Genomic DNA, 27,092 nt, shown 5'->3' with positions numbered 1-27,092 from the left:
GTAAAAAGGCCTGAAAATGATTTACAAAAACACTAGAAAGAGACCAGAAATTCTGTTTCTGCACGGAAAAGTTAAAGTAAGGATAAAATTAGGATTCATCATCTCCTCCTGCAGAATTCTTTATTTTACTAAGTCGTAATTTTTTTTATTCTACGGATTCTACAAATTCTTAACTTGGAATCTTTAGCCAAGGTTAATACAGAAACAGGTTTGCTGCAATAGATAATGTTCGTCAACTGCATGAATGAGCAATTTTAGCTGATAATACGTTCACATAAGATTTTTACGTTATCCGTGTATACTGCCCTGACCACATTTTGAATTAAGTTTAAAAGCCAACAGGTTTAATCTTCCGTGAATGTTAATATTGTTCAGAAAACAGTCTATATGCCTAATAAAAGCTATTTTTTTTTGTCCAGCTCCATTACTTGCTTGAAAAGGCCATTAAAATTGCTGAAATTAGCAAGTAAATTGCCCTGAAAAGGGAAGTTTAGGTTAACCTAAGGTTGAACAAAATCTGACTCTGAAAATGTAGCAGTAAATAGAAACGCATTGATAGAAAATTACCCGAATACAGACAACTACCTTGAACTAAAAATGTGGTATTTTGTATTATAAAAATGATTTACACAAAAACCTTATAGACTGTTATAGACTGTTTTAAGGTCTTTGTATTTATTGTAGACAACCCTAACCCTAAGCTCAGACATCAGGCTAATGAATTCCTGCAATAGGAATTATTCGTGAGCTTAATGAATGAACAATTTTGGTTGACAACATTTTCACGTTATCACACTTTTGCCTTCCAAGGCTGTTGCTGGTGCTTATAAAAATTGCCTACATGGGTGTTTACTGTTCGCTTTATTTCAAAGCATAACTGGATATAAAATGCAAGGCAAGTTCCTTCGTTTCAGCTAGCCGCCTCTCCTGAATTTTTGTCTATCTGATCAATTGCGAAAAGATGAAATTCAGTTCCGAAATGTGGTTCTGTGTGAATTGCTTTGAAGTTTATCTGGTTTGAGAAATCCAGTTCAAAGACTGAACAAATGGCCAAAACTCGTCTCCGGTACAATTCCTTGCCAATTCGGTAGCTTTTTAGTTTAGTGAACATATAAGTTTATACATACATAAGTTCATAATATAAGTTTATATTCATATACATATAAGTTTATGAACAAATACGTCTGTACTTTATTCGTTACTTACGTGTTATAGCGACCTAACTTTGTTCTTGATCTGTAATGAAACGGATTTTCTGTGTCCTCGGAAATAATAAGCTTTGCCTGAGCAGATAAACTACTATAAAGGTATATTTTGATTAAATATTTAATATAAAGAGGTGGTAAGGTTAGGTTAAGCTAGATATTTAATATAATGCGTTCTGGGCGGCCTGCTTTCCATAATTCTCTGTTGTATTTTCCATAATTTTGTTACTAAAGTATTACTTTATTCTTCATATTTCCATCATATTTCGGTATATTTAATTAGAATTAACCTTACTTCACTTCTTTGGAGCGGTTGCTATAATACTTGAGTACCCTTTATTTGAATATTTGTGCGCTTTCTGCGCAATATTAGCTTTAGAAATATAATCAACAAGTTCAGACCTGGAAGTATAAAGTCAAAAGAGATGCAACATGTTTATATATGTTTTTCTGCCGCACATCAAGGAGGCACACTCGTGCCTCTTTAAAGAGGCGAACCACGACAATGTTAAGCGATCTTCGGTTCCAGTGGTCGCAGAGGGATGGGGAGGGATGCATTTCGTAGCCCGAGCTCCAACTAAGAAACCTGCCAAATTTCATCCCCCTTCTACTTTTCCTTCATGGGGAAAATCTGGCCGAAAGTTTCGTCCCCCCATCCCCAGCCCTCCTTTAACGTTGTCCGATCGGGCTGAAATTCACAAGTTAAGGTCCCCTAGGGCCCAGGAGCTTATCCGCGAAATTTCAGCTCGATCCGATAACTCCTTCCCTGTTTTCCAGAAACCACACATAGCCACTTTAATGTTCATGTTCTTTTTTTTTCGCCACGCCTACAGGTCACAGCCGACATCGGATCTGGGTGTACGAAGACTCATTCGACGCGGAATTCACCGAGTAATATTCCTGGAAAGTTTCGTCGGAAAATCTTAACCCCCCGATTTTCTAGCTTAGAAAAACCCATTTCCCCATTGAAGGTAAAATTTTCTCTTGTAATAACATCACTTGTTTGAAAAATTCTTACACTAACAGCAGCTTGGCGCAGCGGAAGCGTGCTGGGCCCATAACCCAGAGGCCGGTGGATCGAAACCGCTAGCTGCTAACTTTTTAAAATTTGTAAAATTAGGTAATTTTGTCAGTTTGAATTTATTGATACAGAAAGGGAGAAAATAAACATGGAAACATGTGATCAGAATTACATACTGGAATGTTCACAAGAATTTATACTGAAGAGGGGGTAGCAGCTTAATTTTTAATTAAGCTGCTAAACTATTAAAATTATCAAAATTAGATAATTTTGTCAGTTTGAATTTATTGATACAGAAAGCGAGAAAATAAACATGGAAAATTATTATTAAATTACATCCACCATGGATTGTAGAAAAACGTACAGAAATAATATGAAAAAAACTTCGTTTTCTTAAAGAGTTAAAGAGGCTGCGTCCCAAAGTCGAACCTTAAAACGTACAGGAATTAGGAGAGGCAGTTGGGGGGCAGCCGCCCCCCAAACCCCCCGCTTTTAAAGACTCTTTTGTAAAGGTTTTTTGTTGTGGGGGGCTGCCGCCCCCCTAACCCCCCGCTCTTGGCTTCGGAAAGGCCCTCTTTTAATTAACAAAAAATTGAAATGAATGAATAATGGAATAACTTCGAAAAATGTTAAACACAAGAGGACAGGAGAACCATTGCGCCGAAACTAGTAATTTGTAACAATGAAGTTGACCACTCCATTTACATTTTAACATAATTATTGAAACTGTTTCCCAGACACAGAGCACACAAGCTAAGAGCTGGGGGTTTGTTGGTGTACAACAAAAAACCTGTACAAAAGAGTCTTTAAAAGACGGGGGTTTGGGGGGCGGCAGCCCCCCAACTGCCTCTCCTAATTCCTGTACGTTTTAAGGTTCGACTTTGGGACGCAGCCTCTTTAACTCTTTAAGAAAACGAAGTTTTTTTTTCATATTATGATCTTATAGAGCGGTGGATACTTATTCAATTAGTATTCATTCAGTTAGCACTCAATAACTCGTCCCGATAATGAGCTAGTATGTATGACTTTGATGGACCAGGAATTACGTAGCAGTTGGTACTTAGAATTCACTGCTACTAAATTCACTGGTTCGAAAATTTTTACCTAGCTAGTCGCGTATTCGAACTTCCTGCCACATTTGAGATCCTGAGCTCTACTATCCGACTCTAAGAGTCCTTAATAGGGGGTGTGAAATGTAGCGAAAATCGAAAGGTCAACGAAGACATGGAATAATTTGGAGCTCATTTGAAGAATTATTTAACTACTTTCATTCTTGAAGTACTACTTTCTATATTAATGAAGTGCTAGTTTCATCGAAAGTATTCAAAAGTACTATTTCTGTCTCAAAGTACTAAAAATAATACTCTCTTATTACCCATTGCAACCCTAGACATAAGTAAACATGAAGGTTGACATATCCATCAAAAAGCTCGGCCCAGTGATCAGCTTCCTCTCGGGACAAACTCTCTGCCGAAACAATTCTCGAAAAGTTATGTTGAACCCCTTTTGAAGGTTTCTTAACCATTAAATGATGTAAAAATAAGAAGATAATTGCCAAGTTTAGCGCTATATAATTGTTAATTGCCATCCTCACGCCAATAAAGCCTATTACCGGTGCTTCAATTCTCGATGCAAAAAAAAAAAATCGATGAACATTTAAAACCAAAATAACCGACCGCGACACATCTTACATTTTGTAATCGAGCAGCTTGTGGAAATCACTTGGCAATTATGACATAAACGGAAAAGTTATAAACTTGGAACTATAATAAACAGAAAAGGCAAGCTATTAGGTAAGCTAATTCGGAAGGCCTGTATCACTAGCGTAAGAGAAAAAAGAAGGAATTGTCAGTTATACAATAAGCTGCTATACGCACATAAATAATGAAAAGGTGTTCCAAATGTGCTGATTAAAAATTTTTTAGACTAAGACAAATAGCTGTTTTCAATCCCCCACGAAAAATTCCTCCATGGAAAGATCCTCCCATTTAACCCCTATCCTCTGCCAAAAAATCCCCCCGAATACCAGCTAATACTATATGTAAACAATAAGTAAAGTTAGTAGCTTGCACCCCTTCTCCGGGGGCTGTGGAGGTCAACTCATCCTCAAAGATATAGTTATTAGATCTCTCGATCATCCTGAACAAAATGGCTATATAAAAATTTTGAATGGACGACTTTGGGGAATAATAGGCACGGGAGGGGAATAGCGCCCTCCAATATTTTTGGTCACTTAAAAAGGGCACTAGAACCTTTGATTTCCGATCAAATGAGCCCCCTCATGATATTTTAGGATAAATGGTTCTGTACGATCACCTCTGGGCAAAAAAAAAAAAAAAAAACAAAAAACAATAAACATGCATCCCTGATCTTGCTGCTGTCAAAAAATGCAAATTTTCATATTTTTGTATATAGGAGCTTGAAACCTCTACAAAAGGGTTCTCTGATATGCTGAATCTGATGGTGTTATTTTCATTTAGATTGCTTGATGTTTTAGGGTTGTTTACCCCCTCACTATTCAAAATTGGGTAAATTTTCTTTGGCTTACAACTTGTGATGGGTAACATTAAATTTAATGAATTTTATATGTTTTGAATAAGCATCAGAATTTGATTCTTTTGTTTCTCCATTATTGCCAAAACTCTGGTTTTTAGAGTTTCGTTTACTATTGAGCCCCATAGCTCCTTTCTTACATTTCGTTACGACGAACTGTTTGTCAATGTAGATATCGATAAACATGCAACTTTTGGATCTTTTCAAAAGCAATCTTTCAAACAGTTTGTGGCAACGAAATGTAGTAAGGAGCGACCCAGCTCAATAGTAACTAAAACTCTGAAAAATGGAATTTTGATACTAATAGCTACATCAAAAGAATCGCGTTTTATTGCTGATTTTAAATATATAAGTTTCATCAAGTTTAGTCCTACCCAACAAAAGTTACGAGCCTGAGAAAATTTGCGTTATTTTAGAAAATAGGGGGAAACAGCCCCTTTCATATACGAAGTAATTTCTGTTCGTTTTAAGTTTTAATGTTGCTCCTTACTTTCAGTTGAAAATTTGCTAAAGAAGCAATCTTAGCAATTTATCTAGCAATCTTTTTTATCCGATCTTTTAGGCTCAATGATATTTTGGAGTTCAATTTTTTTTTTAGATTAAAAAAAAACCGCAATTAGCGATCATGATTTATGAAAGATTGAAAAAAATCAATCTTTGCTATCATTTATTTGTAAGGTAATATTAGCTAATGATATATATATATATATATATATATATATATATATATATATATATATATATATATATATATATATATATATATATATATATATATATATGTATATATATATATATATATATATATATATATATATATATGTATATATATATATATATATATATATATATATATATATATATATATATATATATATATATATATATATATATACATATATACATATATATACACTAATATATATATATATATATATATATATATATATATATATATATAACTGGTTAAGTGGGAACTATGATGACTATATGTGTCTTTTAAATTAGATATCTTATATAAATTATAATATTTATTTATTTATTTATTAATACCAAATATGATAAGCTTTCAAGCTTGTTGCATTAAACATATATATATATATATATATATATATATATATATATATATATATATATATATATATATATATATATACCAAGAGTCAACGATTTTCGTTTGTTGAACTTTTTGAATTTATAGTTTCTTGCTACAGATAGCAATTTATTGTTCTCTAATTTTCAAAGTTGAGAATATTTATCTTTTAATTCCTAAGGATGGTTCTCTGAAAATTCAGGTTAATTATATTGGCGCCATTAAAAACGATCGACAGCTCTATACTTCTATAAGTATTTTATCGGAACGAGCTTGCATTAAATGTCGGAGCCAAAATTATCAGCCTAAAAACATACCGAGCATGATGTCACGAAAATAGACTTAAAATTCGTTCATGATGTCATCTTTTGTCATTAACCAGTTCCCATGTGAGATTTTAGTTTTGTTAAATTCAGATTAACGAAGTGGAACATGTTAAGATGATTTTTGTTTTTTAATTATTCAAATTGATAGTTTTGTCGTAATAGGCTGTAAGACTGGGTGTTGAGTGGCACAATGGCTGTAGCAGTACTCTAACCTAGTAAAGAGCGAACCACGGTCCATAGTAGCCTAAATGAAAAAAACTTCTTTCTAAGGAAACTGTCTAGTAAAAAACATTTTCCAAGCTAATTCAATTGTTACGGAAGTAGCAATTTTCATTCAGATTAAACTGAGCAGTAACATGTAATTTCAAGAAGAACTGGCACTGATATGTCTTCTTTTTTTTCTTTTTTTTTCACGGATGGGTGATCGTATAGAGCGAGTCATCATGGAATATCGGGAGGATATTTATTTGAACAGAAATTAAAATATTTAGTAGCCTTGTCTTTTGAAGTAATGAGAGAGATTGTGCTGCAACAATGGGCTGTTTTGTGCCGCGATATCTCAGTTTTGGCCTAAATATTATAAAAATACAAAAGTATGCCAGTCCTAAGATAGCCGTCGATTTCATCTTGAAAACCGCGGAAAATTGCTTTTAGCTTAGGTACCATGACTGTTGTGTTGTTTTTTTTTCCAGGGAATGATCGCATCTAACCAGAGTTCGTAAGGATTTGTGAAGGCTCTTTAGAACATAAATTAAAAGTTTTAGTGCCTTGTTTATGTCACGAAGATACCACACCACAACAAAGTCTCATATTTTGCGAAAAAACAATGTTTTTTGATAAATATGGACAAAATTTCAGCGAATGTTTTTTTTTTCTGCATAGTCAGTCAATAGAAAATTATTTAAAATTTGTATTTAAAATATACCCCCTCCCCACAAAAAATCAAGTTTCTTTTAGTAGTTCTCCTATAATTGGTCGTTCTATATGGCACGCTTAATGCTCCTCGATCAGCTTTTCTTCCTCAAAATGTGTACCTCCATCCCTTATCCCTCCAAAGAGCACTGAACTTTGACGAATTTAGATAGAGTTCAGGTTTTCATAGTATTTTCGAGTCTCATTAGTTTCATATATTTTATCGATCGAAAAACTTAGGTCCATAATCCAACGACCACTGAAGAAGAGTCCGCATTTGTTATTTTTTACTTCTTAGAACAGTATGTTTCTTCATCAGTTTGAAGATCCCTCAAGAGATTGTGATTAATAAACCATTAAATCTCTTCTTAGAGAATTTAATTCGAAGAGAAATGAGTTTGATTTTCGTATTTAAGCAAACTACTAAGGAGAGATTAATCTCAAGATGATAATTAATCTACTAAAGTTTTGTTCAAAGAATACATGAAACTTGTAAGAATAGAAATCGGTGCTAGTGTCAAAAAGAAAATTTACCAGCGCCTTCCGGCGTTTCGCAATTTTGTTCCTTTTTAGGCTACCCAAAACTGCTGAATACTTACCTTTTCAGTCCTTCAAAATGTAGAAAATTGCACACAAAACAGAATTTTTTCTATAGTAGACCTACCAACTTAAAGTCAATTTCCTTACTTAATTTTTTTTTACCCCTCCTGTAAAAAATTTAGGTCCTTAATCCTATGATCGTGTAGGAAGGGTCCTTATCTATTACATGTGACTCCTTAAAACTGCACATTTCTTCATCTGTTCGAAGATTGCCCTAGATGATTGTGACTAAAAAGCCATCAAATTTCTTTTTAAGAAGGCAAATATTGTGTATTCGCTTCTTGCATTTTTTAAAAATTTTACGAACTGACTATGTGTGAAAATGTTTTCTGGAAGACCGGGAACGTGTGGAACATGTGAGTGAGCATTCACTCCAACACTAAATGGCTATGAGCATTCATTGAAAATTGTTGATTTCGTATTTTTTGTCTTTATTATTTCAATTAAAACAAAAATTGTCAATTATTGGTTTATCATGGCGGTCACCAATATTTGTAGGTGATAAAATCGTCTTCTTGTCTTTGGCTGACAATTCCCTTAGCGTTTTGTTTTTTTTTTCTCACCGAAAACGTAGGCACCTTTGATACCTCAGAAAGCTGCGTTTTATGTTTCTGGCAAACTGATTTATTGGTACCATCAGCGGGGTTGTAGACATGGTCCACCAGCTTTATCGTAATTTAGAAAAAGGAACCATTCTTGCTATTTTGGAACGCGAATCCCGAAATAATTTTTAGGTTTGGCCATTCTCAGATTCGAACCTTGACTCTCAATAAAATTTAATTTTCTGGGGTAGATATGCATAATTTTTCTCGCTTTTCTCTACCAGTTCTTTACATTTTTCAATGGGGAGTCGATTACTTTCTTTTTAAATAGATTGCAAGCATAGTTTTCTTTTCATAGATATGAGTAGTTGGGTGGGCAATACTCTGGGGTGAATATCATTAGCATAATCGGTTACTATCCAATGTAACAGGGTCGATGACTACAGAACTTGCCTACTTCCATGAGGATTCCATTTCCATACATACGTATGGCCTATACGTACGAGGCCCTTATGTACCTACGAGGCCCTTGTAACCAACTTCAGCAACCAAATTCATTATAAAGCTGGATTTTCAATGTATTTTAAACTAGTATTAAGAGGGAGAGAAAAGTTTGAATATATACCTTTTTCATCAAGTGTTTATTTGACAAGGCATACTAGCAAAAACTGAGGGTTTTGTTTACAAGAGTTGATAGTGGAGCTGGAAACAACTGCAATGATACAAAGACAAGAGTACCAAACGTAGCAGTAGAAATTACAATAGAACCTCAACTAAGCCTTGAATGGGATGAAATGTATGCAAGATATGTCAAATCATTGAGCAAATTAAAATGGGAGGAGCCGTTGTGTTTTGCAGCAAAACTTTAATATAATGCATATACATAGACTTCAAGGTGCTTTAAATACAATAATGAAGTGTGCTGAGGACAATAAGTTGAGTCAGTAAGTGAATTTAAGTGATATATTGTTGTGATTATCTAATAAATATGTTTCTAAATCGAAAATGTTTTTATTCCTAGATATTTTCAGTAGGTTACCGCTCCTCTCTCCAGGGAAATTCTCGAAGTACAAAGAATTTTTTTGATTTTTTAGTTATTTTGCAGTTAACTTTGAGAGTGTTAGGATTAAAAATTGGATTGATTTTTGAATTGTAAGAAATGCGGAATCTTGTGATTTTGGAAAATTCTGAATCTAGATTATCATTTTCAAAAGTTGTCAGTGCAAAAGAAAATATTTTTTCAAAAAATGCTTGATAATATTATGAAAGATGAATCTCCAACTTTGAGTTATTGTATGATGCTTATGGACAGTGGCCCAAATGTATTTACTAAATTTATTGATATACTAATCGAAACAAAACAAAACGTTATGGTGTATTTGCCTTTGAACTATGACTTAGAAACTAAATGATGATTGAAGACTCCATCGAAACGATTTTTCCTGAGAACAATAAATAAATCGCTAATTTAGAAAATTTTGTTCAAATAGATTCAGTTGAACCGTGGTGTCACTTAGTTACTTCTCTATAGAACTAGAAAAGAACAGTCTCTTTATCGATTGTCTGTCAGTTTTATTTTGGCGGTGAGAGAGTCAACACAAAAAATGTTCTATACATGTCCATTATGCATGAATACACTGGGCAGCTGGTCATCCTGTGATAATTGCAGAATTGTTGACGGGTATGACGAATAATGTAGATTATACAATCCGTGTAAATGGTTTAGAAGATATACAGTACACATTAAAGACTGTAATTCCTATCTTAAAGGGATTTGTGACTCACACTAGAGGATTTTTGTGCTCCAATTGTTACTATGATAAATGTAATCCATGGGAGAACACGTATTCCGGTATGATTGAAAAAATAGGTTTTAAATTCTCTTGGGAGGAAGAATCCGGTCTATGCTTCAACTGTTAGAATAACAAGAGAATGCAGTTTCTACGTCATCGCTGTGAAGATGATGGCTATTATGATAAACATATATCCTAAGAAAAATGAAGTGTCTTTGATTGTGTTAATTTATGCTTAATTGTTTAATATTACTTAAATAAATCTTTTAATTACATCCATTAGTGCTGAATTGCTTAAATTTCGCTCGAATACGAACACAAAAGCTTGTAAAGAGCGAAGCATTAAGGAGGGGACAGTCCCTTTCATATACGGAATAGTTTTTTTTTCATTTTAAATTTTAATATTGTTCCATGCTATCAGTTTTGAAAAAAATCTGTTTTATTGTTTTTAATCCAGAAGTTTAATCTTTTAGGATGTTTTATTTTAAAGTTTTAGTTTTAAAGCTATAGTCTTATAGTAGTTTCTGTTACTATCTAAATGTGTCTAATATATAACCTTAAGATCAATTTGAAATGAACTAATGAAAAAAAAAACATATCGTAAGAAAAATGACGAGGTATGTCTTTGATTATGTTGAAATGATTAATTGTTCAAATTTACTTTAGTACTGCTTTTGACTACGTCAATTTGTGCTTAATTGCTTAAATTTTGCTTGAATAAGAACGCGAAAGCTTTTAAAGAGCGAGGCGTTGAGGAGGGGACACCTCCTTTCATATATAGAACACTTTCTCTTCCATTTAGGTTTTAATGTCGTTCCATCCTATCAACTTTAAATCAAAGATTTATATAGCAACTGACCAGTTTTTGGGAAATGTTTGATGTTACATGCTAGAAATAAGCTTGAATCATGGAATGTAACCTGAGAAACTTTCATTGACTTCGAAAATTAAAGAGATATTTACCGGGATTCATAATAGATTCAATTGTTTCCATGTCTGAAAATTCCTGTTCTTGTATCTTGAGTTTTTTGAAGAAGCATTTTAAACCTTGGATTTGCTAGAATACAGCATAAGTAATGGAAACATAATAGAGCAATGTATTGACATATTTTTTTGATTGAAAAAGTGGCATATACAATGTAACATGTTATTAATATCATAATATAAAAAATTAAGGGTTTTGAATTCGTCCCATAAAACGGTTCATCGTGTTTTCTCTTGACATAGAATTTCGTCCATTTCGCTGTCATACAGAGCTTTTAACATGGTTTCAGCTACAGCTTCAGTATGAGTTTTGTCACTGGTATTGCTAAATTCATTGACTATATCTCTTGATAAACTGTCGATGACAGTATTAACGCTTTTCATCGATTCATCTTTATATTCCTTGGTGATATCATAGGCTGACACCCTTTTTATTTTGTTTACAATTTCACTGTCTATTACCATATCATTTTTACACAGGTAACAGTTCTGGCACCTAGACAAGATATGCTTTATGATACTTGTAGAGGATTATGCCTTTCTTCTTTTGACACTCCATTGAATGTTAATACCCAAAAACTGGCGCTAGAGTTTATCACTGGGTAACGTTTTGCCAAAAGCCCTAGTCAGAAGATGCACCTCACTATCAACTATTATTTTTATGTTGGCATTCTCTTTGAGTAATATCATCTCTGGAGATTTCACTCTCACATATCCATCATCATTAGAGTTAAATTTTTTCGGTACTTCAAAGAAATTTAATCTCTCATTATCATGAAAATGCACGCATACGTTTCCAATAGTGTTACCACTAGTGCTTGTTTCGTAGTTCAGATATTTGTCTTTGTCAGCATTCAATGCTACAATAATACCACATGTGCACACACTTTCTTGAATGCACTATCTACACTTTTTCAAGTAATACAAAAGTGTTTGTCCTTTTAGTTTACGATTAATATTGATTGAACACGTACACTACTTTCGATGACCAAACACAGAGTACTACGGATACAGCCGCATAAAGAATTCTAGACGGCGTCACGTTTTCACTATCCTCAGCGGTACCATCTTTTCAGGACTATTTATAGATGGTGGCATAACTGAATCGTAAGCTAGCCTACATTTAGTTTACTGCTTTTCAAGTTAGGTTTGTTTAGGTTCAATTAGAGTGGCCCGCCACTTAAGTGAACCTAAACGAACCTAAATTAAAAAGTTAGCGGAGTACCAAAAATTCAACTCTTACTATAGTAGATATGTGAGAGTGAGATCTCAAGAGATTATATTATTCAAAGAGAATGCCAATGTAAAAATAATAGCTGATGGTGAGGGGCATATTCTAGTTAGTGCTTTTGGTAACGTGTTACCCAGTGATGAACTCTATCATCAGCTTTCGCATGTTAACATTGAACGGAATGTCAGAAGAAGGCAGGCATACTCCTCTACCAATATTATGAAGCATATCCTGTCTTTGTCTCAATCTCTCTCTGCGCCTGTGTATCTGAATGGATCTTTTATTGTCCTCCCGTCTATATTTGCATGTTTTTGTTTCTGAATCTGTGTGTTTTTAAGTGTTTTTGCCTCTCTCTCCCTCTCTCTTTCTCTCTGTTCCTCTGCGTCTGAGCGGGTGTTTGCTTATCTCTGTATGTGTTTTTGCGTTTGTGTGTTTTTTTCCTCTCTCTCTCTCTCTTTCTCTCTCTCTCTCTATGCCTGTGCGTCTGAGTGGGTGTTTGCTTGTCTCTTTGTGTGTTTGGGTGTATCTCTGTGTGTTTGCATATGTTTTCTCTCTCTCCCCCTCTCCCTCTCTCCCTCTCCCTCTTTGCCTGTTTGTTTGAGCGGGTGTTTGCTTGTCTCTGTGTCTGTATTTGTGTGTTTGTGTCTTTATCTGTGTGTTTCTGTCTGTCTCTATGTTCCTGTACGTCTTGCTATCTGTTTGCCTGTTTGTGTGGATTTTGGGAAAAAAACAGGTCATCTCTCTTAGACTTTGGTAAAAGTCCCTGTTAACCTATCTCAGATTCCAATATACCCCCTATGTACTCGCTAGTAGTGCTCTTGTCTCTGAAGAGTTCTTTTCTTGCATCTCCGACTTTTTGATAAACATTCTAAACGTTTGACTTCTTAGCATATCCTAAAATAATGGAAACATAACAAAGTAATGCATAGAATATTTTTATTGACGTAATCCCATAGAATATCATCATTAAAAAAAAACAACAATGCTTGGAATTCATTGCGTAAAATTTTTCATTGTGTTTTCTTTTGACATGACACTTATTCAATTTTGGGGTCTTGTATAATTTGTTGAAAAATTTCCAAGTTTAAGAAAAAGTTAAAAAAGTTTCTAAGTTAAAAAAGTTAGAAATAAGAAAATGTCACTGCAAGCATTTTTTTTTCTGATAGTAAAATTCACAACTAATATATATATATATATATATATATATATATATATATATATATATATATATATATATATATATATATATATATGTATATATATATATATATATATGTATATGTATATATATATATATATATATATATATATATATATATATATATATATATAAATATATATATATATATGTATATATATATATATATATATATATATATATATATGTATATATATATATATATATATATATATATATATATATATATATATATATATATATATATATATATATATATATATATATATATATATATATATGTATATATATATATATATATATATATATATATATATATATATATATATATATATATATATATATATATATATATATATATATATATATATATATGTATATATATATATATATATATATATATATATATATATATATATATATATATATATATATATATATATATATATATATATATATATATATATATATATAGACTAGCTGTTGGTGGGGCGCTTCGCCCCTCCCCCCAAGCCCCCCCCGCGCGCGTAAGTCGCTACGCGCCACTGTAGTTGGAGTGGCGACATGACACTTTTTCCATTTTGGGGTCTTGTATAATTTGTTGAAAATTTTCCAAGTTTAAGAAAAAGTTAAAAAAGTTTCTAAGTTAAAAAAGTTAGAAATAAGAAAATGTCACTGCAAGCATTTTTTTTTCTGATAGTAAAATTCACAACTAATATATATATATATATATATATATATATATATATATATATATATGTATATATTTATATAAATATATATATATATATATATGTATATATATATATATATATATATATATATATAGACTAGCTGTTGGTGGGGCGCTTCGCCCCCCCCCAAGCCCCCCCCCCCCCCCGCGCGCGTAAGTCGCTACGCGCCACTGTAGTTGGAGTGGCGCTTCGCGCCACCCCAACACCTAGTTGGTGGGGGCGCTTCGCCCCCAAGCCCCCCGCACGCGTAAGTCGTTACGGGCCATTGTAGTTGTGTCCCCGTGTCCCACCTGTGGATAGAGATAGATATGTATATGTTTTTAACTACGGAAAACTTGCGAATATACAATATTTTTCGTTGTCCCATTGTCTCTGCATATCAATAGATTGTCAGGTTTACCGACTCTGGAACATGCAACATATAATTGTCCATGAGAAAAACAATCCGTATTCAGATCTATACCTCATTATTCTAATGATTGCTCTTGAGCTTTGTTGATGGTGATTGCTAATCGAACATCCCCTGTGTCCCCGTTGTCATTTATATATCCCCCTGTGCCCCCCGGCGTCCCCGTTGTTGTTGTGTCCCTGTGTCCCGGTCGTCATTTATATTCCCTGTGTCCCGGTCGTCATATGTTTCTCGGTATTCCAGTCTGTAATTTCTCTTTGAGTGTCCCGGTCGTCATTTATATTTCTTGTGCCTCGGTGTCCCGGTCGTCATTTGTGTCCCGGTGTACCGGTCTGTAATTTCTCTTTGAGTGTCCCGGTCGTCATTTATATTCCCTGTGTCCCGGTCGTCATTTTTGTCCTGGTGTCCCGGTCAGGTTTACCGACTTTTGAACATGCAACATATAATTGTCCATGGGAACAACAATCCGTATTCAGATCTATACCTCATTATTCTAATGATTGCCCTTGAGCTTTGTTGATGGTGATTGCTAATCGAACATTCCCTGTGTCCCGGTCGTCATTTATGTATACCCCCTGTGCGTAGAGCCTCAGGCTTTAGACTCTCTACGAATTGTACCACCACTACTTAAGTTACAGTATTGCCGAAAAAAACCTCAGTTGGCGTCCATTTAGAGGCTGTCCTCAGGGACACCTGATCTCCTGGTTATGCCTTAGGTTTGATCTCACTTCTTCGCTCTCTTAGAAAAAAAGAATCTTAGATGAAACTGTTTTTCTTTCTGTCTCATAATTGACAGGACTAAAAAAGGAAAGGTGTTCTGTTCTGTGTCATCTTTTTAGAAGGTGATTATTCATTAATTTTCTGCGCCTCTAAATTCCCAAGCTTGCTTATATCAGTGGTTCCCAACCGAGTTTGGGCCATTCTCCACTGAGGCAGTTCTAAAATCATGATACCTCCCCTCGTGGTATTTAAATAATGCTGTTCAAAATTGTATATGTATTCACCCGAAGGAAGCTTTGAAGGCCAATAACTTGGCACATTTTTTTTCAGGTCGTCCTCTTGGCATATTGTATACTAATGAAAGGATTTTTTTTCAAAATTAAGACTCTAAAACATAGTCTGCCAAAGGGAGCACGTTCTAGCCATGAACCACCAAAATATTGCCATGCCCCATCGCTGGGGTCTGCATCCCATGTTGGGAATCACAGACTTCGACGGAAGAGCTTGTATCTGATAGTTTTGATAATTCTTGAACTATTATTGACTATAAAAAGCTACTGGACTCTCTATGCATCACTTGGATCAGGATGAACTAGGGTGGTATATACAGAGCCAGAGCATGGAGTGCACAGAACCATGCCTAGAAATTTGGACACAAGCTTTCTTCACCAAAAAAAAAAAAAAAAAAAAAAAAAAAAAAAAAAAAAATCAAACATATACAGAACCATGAATAATCTGTAATAGAAATAAATACTTAGGAATTATAAGTAAACTTGGGAAAATTTTCCAGATGCGGCGATTTCTTTTCATGTGCTGAATTCTCTATTGTTTCTATAGTGTCTTTCCAAGGGTAAAAAAAACCGGGTTTTTTGACCAGCCATTTCCATTCTGTGTTGGAACAGCCACCACTGAATTTTGCAGTCTTAGGCTTTTCACTTGAACAATGGTTTGAAATATTGGTCTAATAAGAGAGACACACTTACTCGCGCCGTTTACCCGTGCCATATTAACCAAACACTTGGGAAACTGTAGGTTCTATCACCATCTTAGCTCTATGACTATCTACCTTGGTTCTGCTGCCCTAGGAATGACACATGGACGGATAACAGATAGACATATCTATTAACGAATGAACTAACATCATTTTTATACAATTTTAATAAGGGGGGTTAATGCCAGATTTGCCTCTCACTCAATTGGTCTATCATTCTTGGCTTTTTCTACAATTAGCCATGACTTGATGCCCACAACTATTCCATTTTGATTCATAGTTTTTACTCCTGATCAAAATTTTGTTTTAATAAAGAAATCCCTGTTTCTCCCGATTTAAATTTGAATTACTCTTGGTAGCAACTTGCATCAATGATGCTAAAAAAAATGTAAAAAAAATCAATTACTTAGATATTTTTACTTCAGTGAGGCTTTTACTTTAAAATTAGTTACCTAGTCAAAGGATTCAAGTCATTGCTTGATTCTCAGACGTGTGCCAAGAGAGTTTGCCAGAAGGAGTCAACGTATTCATAGTATCTTAATATATAATATAATTTATTTTTAATTTATTACCTTCAGTTCTTTGTGATCTTTGGCATATATGCCCTCGTAGCCATGTCCACACCTTTGAATTTTCTTATTCAAGTTTTAGGTTAATGCTGGAGCTGTAGTCCTATACTTGTTGCTAGGTAATTCCGTACTTTATCAAACAGATTGTGGTAACGAACTGTAGTAAGGAGCGACCCGACTCAATAGTAACCGAAACACTAAAAGATGGAATTTTGATACCAATAGTTACATCAGAAGAATTGTATTTTTATGCTGATGTTAAATATAGAAGTTCTATCAAGTTTAGTCTTACCCATCAAAAGTTACGAGCCTGAGAAAATTTGCCTTATTTTAGAAAATAGGAGGATACACCCCCTAAAGTCATAGAATCTTAACGAAAATCACACCATCAGATCCACCGTATCAGAGAACCCTACTGTAGAAGTTTCAAGCTCCTATATACAAAAATGTGGAGTTTTGTATGTTTTACCAGAAAACAGATCACGGATGTGTGTTAATTTTTTTTTTTTTTTAATTTTTGTTTTTTTTCCAGGGGTGGTCGTATCGACCCAGTGGTCCTAGGATGTCGCGAGAGGGCTCATTCTAACGGAAATTAAAACTTCTAGTGCCCTTTTTAAGTGACCAAAAAATTGGAGGGCACCTAGGCCCCCTTCCATGCTCATTTTTTCCCAAAGTCACCGGATCTAAACTTTGAGATAGCCATTTTGTTTAGCATAGTCAAAAAACCTAATAATTATATTTTTCGGCGCGACTTACTGGGAAGTGTGCAGACGTTTGCAGGGGAACTTTTTCACATTGAGGGGCTGGAGGGAGGGGGTTGCGTGGGAGGATTTTTCCTTGGAGGAATTTATCATGAGGGAAGAGAATTTCCATGAAGGAGGCGTAGGAGTTTCTAGCATTATTTAAAAAGAAACAATGAGAAAATAAACAAAAAAAAAGGTTTTTCAGCTGGAAGTAAGGAGTAGCATTAAAACCTAAAACGAACATAAATTATTACGTATATAAAGGGGTCCGTTTCCTCTACAATACCTCGCTCTTAATGCTAAAGTATGTTCACTAGTTTCAACTATTTATTCTACGGGATGTGATTCAGGGGTCATTCTTAAAGAATTGGAACCAAATTGAAGTTTTAATGTAAATAGCGAGGTATTGACGAGGGGATGAACCCCCTCATATACGTAATAAAAATATAGAAATATAGCAGTTCATTACTTAACTTAATTCGCAAGTTACGTATATGTATTAGTAATAAAAACGTTCATAAAAAATAAAAAGTTCTAGGTTCCTTTTTAAGTAACCAAAAATTGGAGGGCAACTAGGCCTCCTCCCCCACCCCTTTTTTTTATCAGAATCGTCCGATCAAAACAAAGAGAAAGCCGTCTAGCCAAAAACAATTAACATGCAAATTTTGTTTTAATTATTCATGTGTGGTGAACCAAAATCTAAACATGTATTAATTCAAAAACGTTCAGAAACTAAATAAAAAACAAGTTTTTTTTTAACTGTAAGTAAAGAGCGACATTAAAACTTAAAACGAACAGAAATTATTCTGTATATGAAAGGGGTTGTCCCATCCTCAACCCCTCGCCCTTTACGTTAAAGTTTTATTGTTTTAAAAAGTAGAATTGTGAGAAAGAGTCGAACCTTAGCGTGAAGAGCAATGCGTTGAGGAAGGGACAACCCCTTTCATATACAGAATAATTTCTTTTCGTTTTAAGTTTTAATGTCGCTCCTTACTTGCAGTTAAAAAAAAAACTTATTTTCTTTTATTTAATTTAACTAATGGCCCATCTCTAAAAATGTTACTTTTGACCCAGCCAAGGAAGGACGTTCAAAATTTCTGATATTGAGTTGAACAAGAGTTCCAAAAAGTCATATCCCGTTCAGAATCTAAAATTGATCAGTGTGTGTATGACGTATATTTGAAATTAATAATGAAAAAAAACAACATGTTTTTTTAACTGAAAGTAAAGAGCAATATTAAAATTTAAAACGAACAGAAATTATTTCGTATATGGAGGGAGTTTCCCCCTCATGAAGACCTCGCTGTTTGCGCTAAAGTTTTCAGTACTTCTAAAAAAGCTTCTTATTGTTCTAATTAAACGTCCCTTATGTTTAAGGAGTTGCTCTTACAGAATTTGGACAACATTCAAACTTCAGAGTAAAGAGCGAGGTGTCGGAAAGGGGGTAACCCCCTTCCTATACGGAGTAATTTCTGCTCATTTTAAGTTTTAATGTTGCTTCTCACTTTCAGTTGTAAAAACTTATTTTTTTATTTAATTTCTGATCATTGTTCAAATAATGTCAGGAAATCTGGCTGCGCCTCCACAGAGAAATCCCCCTCCCTACGGCAATATCCTTTTAGACAATTGGATCCCGGTAAAATGTGCCCCGGACAATTACCCTTAACATCTCCATGCGTAAAACTGAGACGCAAAAGAGAAAGCAAGACACAAAAAGAATTTTGCATAGGAATTATGGCAAATTCCCCCACTGTAAAATTTTCGTGAAAAGTTACCCCCTTGGATACTTCCCTCTCATCAGAAATTACCCCGTGGAAAAAAAAAAACAGCAGGAAATGAGTTCCTCCCAAGATGTTTGCATACTTCTCAACAATAATTCCTATGCGTAAACAGTGAATATTTTATAACATAAGACCTTTCTCCTGGGGCTCTGGGGGGGGGGTTCAAATTATATTCAAAGGCATAGTTATTGGGGCTTTCAACTATAATTAACAAAATTTCTATCTCAAAATTTTGATCGGACGATTTGGGAAAAAAGGGGCTTGAGAAGGGGCTTAGTTGTCCTTCATTCTTTTTAGTCACTTAAAAAGGGCACTGGAACTTGCGACCCGAATTCCTTTGTGGGATCCTAAATACCCCAGAATTCCACTAAAACATTTAAACTTTAGGAAAATGTTAGGCTGCCCTGCTAATGACATTCTTTCCAGGTGCATGTTTTATTTTTTCTTGTATTCAGTTGGGTTTATCTCATGCTGTACCACAGAAGCTTCTGATAGCATAGGCTATTGTGTTAACTTTTTTGAAGAAATCCCGGGAAGTATTCTTTGTGCTTCTAATGTGGAATTAAAATCAAGAGAGATTTCAGGGCCAGATTAGGCCCTTAACAGGTTTATTCGAGCTTACACAAGCGTTCAATACAGCCTGTAAAAAATAACAGCAATTGTTTTTCGTCACTACCAGCCAATAAAAACCATCTATTTTTAGTAGAAGGATTTTCATTGGCTCTCAGTGGCAGAAACCAATTCCATTCGATCTCAATAAGCTTTATTGAAAGCGTGGTATACCTCCACTGCTTCTCCTATTTCACAGCCATGACCTCCCATGAATTAGAAAATAATAATAATTTATTGACAACCTCTGTACAAAAAAAATCAATCATAGAGGAGTTAATAAAGAAAGGAAAAAGAAAAGCAAAAAACACTCACGTAACAACACAAAAAGAGAAAAAACATGAACTATAGGTCGAACACTGGTGATATATATATTTACTTCAGAATGCACGCAAGAGGAAAATCAACAATTCTGTCGCAACTCTCTCGGAATTTGGTGGCGAGGTCATCCAATTTTTCACATATTTCAAACACTCTATAGCGCCTAGAAATGTAACTGTTTCATATCCAAATGGGTATAGATAGAAAATATTTGCAAAACCGAAAAAATGCTGAACGGATCTGTTCAAGATCCGCAGCAAAGTGGATTTCCTACGTCAATAAAACTTAGGCATTGTCTCAAACCTGAATTAGGAAATATCGTTTGGCTTTCTCTTTGCCAGAACCTATTAGAACCCCCTTTTTTAAGCTATTACTGTTTACTAGGATAATAACTACTGTTTACTTGGATAATAACTAGAAATTGGGATTCTCTTGTTTGCGATCAAGTGTTAAACTTCTTGTGTTCTCTATTCTTAGAATTACTGTTCTTTTAGTAGGAAAATGTACCTACCAAAATCTTATGTGTAGTTTCCCTCCTGTCAAGCCCAAAAACATTTGACGACATAAAACTTTTAAATCCCCACATTTGCAAGTTTCTTGCTTCATATTCGTCTCTGATGATTTTTTACACATTTTTAAGAACTTTGTCACCTAACAAGTGTTTACAATGATGTCGCTCTACCTCATATCCCTGTGTGTTATAGCTTCATGTAAGATATTCGCTAGAACTGATAAAGTAAAGATACGTTCCGTCTTTTTCTGTTTTGTTGAATTTTTTTCAACATACCACAAAGGACGCGTGACTCAATATTGATTAATAGCATAAGTATAGCATAGCAGATTCGGAAATCGCAGTACTGAAAACACAAAAGATTGACATTATTCTTAAACAAACAAGTATGGCGGCTTTTCCTTTTATTGAAAAACTTTGGAACTGAACGGTGACGAAAACAAAGCAATGTAAATTTTTGTTGCGAAACTTTTCACATTTATTAAAAATAGTTAAAACAAGAATTCAAATGGAACATCTTATGTCGCTTAATTGTGTCGGTTGTTCCTGGTAATATCTTTTTCTTAACAGGGCTTTCGAGGAGTCAAAACTGCTTACCATTGGTCTCTGACATACCACTTTCTATATTTGCCGCGTCCCCCTAAATCCAGTCCTTCCTTCATTACTTCTACTATTCTGTCATTTGTACCTGGCTTCTGAGGCGGCGCTATCACATGATTTTAGGTTGACTTTTTTATTTACCTCATTGAGGACCCCTATTAAACTTACCCTTGTTTCCATTTTGTGGAGTAAAGAAGGTGTACGTAACTCCAGTCTAGTTGGGTCTTCCGATTCTTCTTATTCTGTGAGCGTAATCTTCACTGTTATGAGGGTAATCATAGTTAATCACATAATTTATGTCGTTGACATCTAGACGATGGGCTGTAACATCTGTAGCCACTAATATATTTATCTTGCTATTTCTGATGTCTTTCAGAACCCAATCTTATTCTCTTGTATCTTTGTCATCATGGATGGCCTTTGCAGGGTACTGGGCTCTCTGAATACTGTTTGGTGTCTCATCCACCTTTTGTTTCGTTTCCCTGTAAACAACTGTCTTGTTTTCCTGTTGTTGAGAGATTTTATCCAAATATAAACTTAACTTTATATTTATAAACTTAACTTACTATATTTCTCCTCTTCTGAGCGAACGTCGAAAATTTGTTGAATATAGTGATTGGCTGGTAAGTTCTTTGAGCCGACGCTTAATGTGATGTGTGCGCCTAAAAATTCTTTTGCTAAGCATTCAACTTCCTTCGTCCAAGCGGCTGACCCCATCAGAATTTGATTTCACTATTAATTTGCTGAACAATTTTCTTGATTTGTCGTTCAAAGCCCATATCAAGCATCCTTTCTGCTTCTTCTAGGACGATGTAAATACATCGCCAAAGATTTATTTTTCTAGTTTCTAAAAATTCAATCATTTTCCCAGGAGTAGCTATGTATAGTTCAGATCCTTAATCCAAATCTCTCAGCTGCAACCACTATGGAGACCCACCAAAGACACAAATACTTTTTATGTGAGGCGATGCTCCAAATTTATCTGCCATAACTTTAATCCGCTGTGCTAATTCTCTTGTTGGAGTCAAAATCAAACTATGGGTCCATCTCCTCGATTAGGATTTGCTTGGTTCGGTATATCGGCCAGAGTTTTACCTGATCCAGTTGATGCAATGCCTATCATATTTCTACCAGATAAGGTAATCGGCCAACCTTGGGCTTGGATTGGAGTAGGACTAGCTAATCCTTGTGATCTGAGCTGAGCTTTTAAGTCGTCAGGAAAATCAGCTTCTCGAGCGACATAATTGGAGGAGGGACATCTACTCCTTGAACAAGAATTTCTTTCGAATTTCAATAGTTATCGACTTCTTCCTTGGACCTTTCGATGACAGTAGGATGTGGATTATATAAATTCTTTGGCAATAGATGTTGATGGTACGTAGCATCACGTGCTGGTTTTGTAAAAGTATCATCTGAATTATTGGACCCTTCGAACTTGCTGATGCGGCCATGATTGCTATCACGTGCTTCCAGATGACCCAGTATCCCGTTCCCGTATAAGCTTGTAAAAAGTCTCATCGGATTAAGACAATTCTTCAAATCTGTTGGGGCAAATAGTGTAATGGCGGGATAATTATTCTGTCATGTCACTTCTTGTCTTTTGTAGCTTGGATATACATCAATGGAGTACATATTACTATAACTATTATGAATCTTATTAAAGAAACTGAGAGATATACAATTTCTGCAAAACTACAATGTCGGTTCTTAAAACAGTGCACAAAAAATTGATTAAACGTTATACTAAACTGCATTATATTACGCATGTTTTGTTTGTGTTAAATTCTTTTACGTTCGTTGATTTTTTGAAAACATAATTTTGAGTCTGTATTCTATAGATTTATGCTTATGTTTTTATTTAAAAATAATGTTGAACTGAAATGTCGTTATGTATCATGTTCATTATTTGTGTCATATTTTCCTTTTAGTCAATTGTCACTTACATCGTAATGGTCTTTTCGTTCTTTTTCTGTCATTACTATTGAGACTATACTAGATAATAGTCACAATTCCTGAATCAGCTAGAAATACCAGTTTTTTCTCAGCTGCCAGTATATTTTAAAGCGTGTTTTTTAATTTCTGGTTACTATGGGCCGTGGTTCGTCTTTTACTAGATTGCTGCTACCGCTGCAACCATGATCAGCCATGGACAATTTGCTCGAATACGAAACCAGGTCCTTAATATCTCGGACAGTAAACCTAAGACTCTGTGTCCTAGTAAAGTACTTACTTTGTATTTGAATTTCAGGGATCTGTTTGAATTCTGGAAGCTATGGGTTGGACCGAATGTAGATGGACTACTGAAAACGAAGGATGTTAGAAGTCTGTTTAATGCTATGAAGCTTTTCCCGTCTCAGTCTCAAGGTTTGGTCATATTGGTTGACAATTACTTAATCTATATATATAAAAATAAGTTGTCTGTCTGTGTGTCTGTCTGTGGATCAGGTGACGTCATGTTTCTGTGTTGACTGACGTCATGAAATTAGTTGTCGTCATTTTTGCTTTGACGGTGACGTCATTCAAGATATTTAAGACATATGTTCACGTAGAAATCTATTAATGTTTAAGTTTACAATGACTGATGAACTTACCATGGCAAAAGCCGATGAAGATGCTCAAAGAGTCTATACCAAAAAACTTGCTGCTGATAGAGAAAGTCAGAAAAGAAAGCGTGCCGAGGAGTCAAAAGAACAGCAAGGAAACAGGCTTGAGGCTGATAGAGAAAGAAAGAACAGAAAGCGTGCCGAGGAATCAAAAGAACAGCAAGGAAACAGGCTTGAGGCTGATAGAGAAAAAAAGAACAGAAAGCGTGCCGAGGAACTACCAGAGCAACGCGGAAGCAGACTTGCTGCTAAAAGAGAAAGTGAAAAAAGAAGGCGTGCCGAGGAATTACAAGAACAGCAAGAAATCAGGCTTGCTGCTGATAGAGAAAGTAAGAAAAGAAAGCGTGCCGAGGAATCACAAGAACAGCAAGAAATCAGGCTTGCTGCTGATAGAGAAAGTAAGAAAAGAAAGCGTGCCGAGGAATCAGAGCAACCTGAAAGTTATCGCCTGGCATTCAGGTACAACCCAGTCGATGATTATAGCTTGAGTAGATGTGTTCAAATCGGGACAATGTCTAAAATTTGTCCCTATTGCAAGGCCTTGAAATTCAATGGTGAAACAATGGGAATGTGTTGCGCCTCAGGAAAAGTTAAACTTCCTCTATTGGCTGCACCACCAGAGCCATTGAAGACGAATGAATGCTTGCCTGAAAAATTCTAATTTATGGGCACACGTAAAAATATTAAAATTAACTACAAATATGCGTGTCCGATTGCAAAACGATGACTCTGGTCAAACATTTTCAGATCAATTGCTGACAATTGGAAACGGAAAGCTCCCAGTAGACTCAATTTCAGGACGTATACAACTACCTGCTGATTTCTGTAATTTAGTGACGTCCAAAAATGAATTGATTGAAAAAGTATTTCCGAATATTCTAAAAAATTATAAAAATAATAAATGGCTAAGTGAAAGAGCGATTCTCGCACCCAAAAATATAGACGTCCACGAAATCAACAATATTGTTTTGACCAAGATTCGAGACCAGGCAGTCCTTTACAAGTCAGTCGACACAGTTTTGGAACCAAATGAAGCGGTTAATTATCCATCTGAATTTTTAAATTCCATAGATCTTTCAGGGTTTCCACCACATGTGCTACAACTAAAAATAGGCGTACCAATAATACTTTTAAGAAATATAAACCCACCAAAGCTTTGCAATGGCACTCGACTTGCCGTAAAAAAAAACAATGGAAAACCTAATAGAGGCCACAATCTTGACAGGGCCTTTTGAGGGTGAGGCAGTTCTTATTCCTCGCATTCCCATGATTCCAACGGATCTGCCTTTTCAATTTAAAAGATTGCAATTCCCAATTCGATTAGCATTTGCAATCACCATTAACAAAGCTCAAGGTCAATCATTAGAAAAATGTGGTATAGATCTTAATACTGATTGTTTTTCCCATGGACAATTGTACGTTGCATGTTCGAGGGTCGGTAAACCTGACAATCTATTTATATGCAGCGACAATTGGACAGCGAAGAATGTTGTATATTCGCAAGTTTTACGCAGTTAATTTGTATTGTATCTATCTATCTATATAAAAACGAGTTGTGTGTATGCATGTTTGTTTGTTTGTAAAAAGAGCGTTTGCATATGATGTCATTATTAGTACATACGGCTTTGTATATGCAGAGACAATGGGAAAGCCAAGAATGTTGTATATTCGCAATTTTTACGTAGTTTAACTCCTGCAGACGAAATGAATGCTTGCCTAAACAATTCTAATTCATGGGCACACGTAAAAATATTAAAATTAACGACAAATATGCGTGTCCGATTGCAAAACGATGACTCTGGTCAAACAGTAGACTCAATTTCAGGACGTATACAACTACCTGCTGATTTCTGTAATTTAGTGACGTCCAAAAATGAAATGATTGAAAAAGTATTTCCGAATATTCTAAAAAATTATAAAAATAATAAATGGCTAAGTGAAAGAGCGATTCTCGCACCCAAAAATATAGACGTCCACGAAATCAACAATATTGTTTTGACCAAGATTCGAGACCAGGCAGTCCTTTACAAGTCAGTCGACACAGTTTTGGAACCAAATGAAGCGGTTAATTATCCATCTGAATTTTTAAATTCCATAGATCCTTCAGGGTTTCCACCACACGTGCTACAACTAAAAATAGGCGTACCAATAATACTTTTAAGAAATATCAACCCACCAAAGCTTTGCAATGGCACGCGACTTGCCGTAAAAAAAAAAACAATGGAAAACCTAATAGAGGCCACAATCTTGACAGGGCCTTATGAGGGTGAGGCTGTTCTTATTCCTCGCATTCCCATGATTCCAACGGATCTGCTTTTTCAATTTAAAAGATTGCAATTCCCAATTCGATTAGTATTTGCAATCACCATTAACAAAGCTCAAGGTTAATCATTAGAAAAATGTGGTATAGATCTTAATACTGATTGTTTTTCCCATGGACAATTGTACGTTGCATGTTCGAGGGTCGGTAAACCTGACAATGTATTTATATGCAGCGACAATTGGACAGCGAAGAATGTTGTATATTCGCAAGTTTTACGCAGTTAATTTGTATTGTATCTATCTATCTATCTATCTATATAAAAACGAGTTGTGTGGATGCATGTTTGTTTGTTTGTAAAAAGAGCGTTTGCATATGACGTCATTATTAGTACATACGGCTTTGTATATGCACAGACAATGGGAAAGCCAAGAATGTTGTTTATTCGCAATTTTTACATAGTTTGAAACACATATATAAATCTATCTATATTCACAGGTGGGACACAGGGACACAACTACAATGGCGCGTAACGACTTACGCGCGCGGGGGGGCTTGGGGGGGCGCGAAGCACCCCACCAACTAGGTGTTGGGGTGGCGCGAAGCGCCACCCCAACAGCTAGTACTAATATAAGAAATATTCCCAAGGCTCCTTTAATTTGATCTTGTATGCAATAATTATGATATTATTAAGCTAACTAAACAATGCCAATGTAGAATCCACTAGCGAATACTGCAAGCTTTCCGTTGATCTTGATGCTAAAAATTTTCCTATTCTAAAAT

The 27,092-nt window shown here is 34.9% G+C and overlaps 1 protein-coding gene across 3 annotated transcripts in view; it reads left to right on the top strand.

Moving 5' to 3' along the window:
• Window positions 1-27,092, top strand: part of LOC136037094 (uncharacterized) — a 138,678-nt gene that overhangs the window by 38,749 nt on the left and 72,837 nt on the right. For 2 of the 3 annotated variants that reach the window (XM_065719545.1, XM_065719546.1), the window contains one exon: window positions 23,695-23,810. The exons of the other annotated variant lie outside the window; for it this stretch is intronic. In XM_065719545.1, coding sequence (XP_065575617.1) covers window positions 23,695-23,810 — 116 coding nt within the window. The remainder of the gene's footprint in view (window positions 1-23,694; window positions 23,811-27,092) is intronic. 3 annotated transcript variants of the gene reach the window in all.

This window comes from Artemia franciscana, chromosome 16 (assembly GCF_032884065.1).
Source record: "Artemia franciscana chromosome 16, ASM3288406v1, whole genome shotgun sequence".
Lineage (NCBI taxonomy): Eukaryota > Metazoa > Arthropoda > Branchiopoda > Anostraca > Artemiidae > Artemia > Artemia franciscana.
Note: the sequence above shows the minus strand (reverse complement) of the source record. Positions and strands in the feature narration are given on the sequence as shown.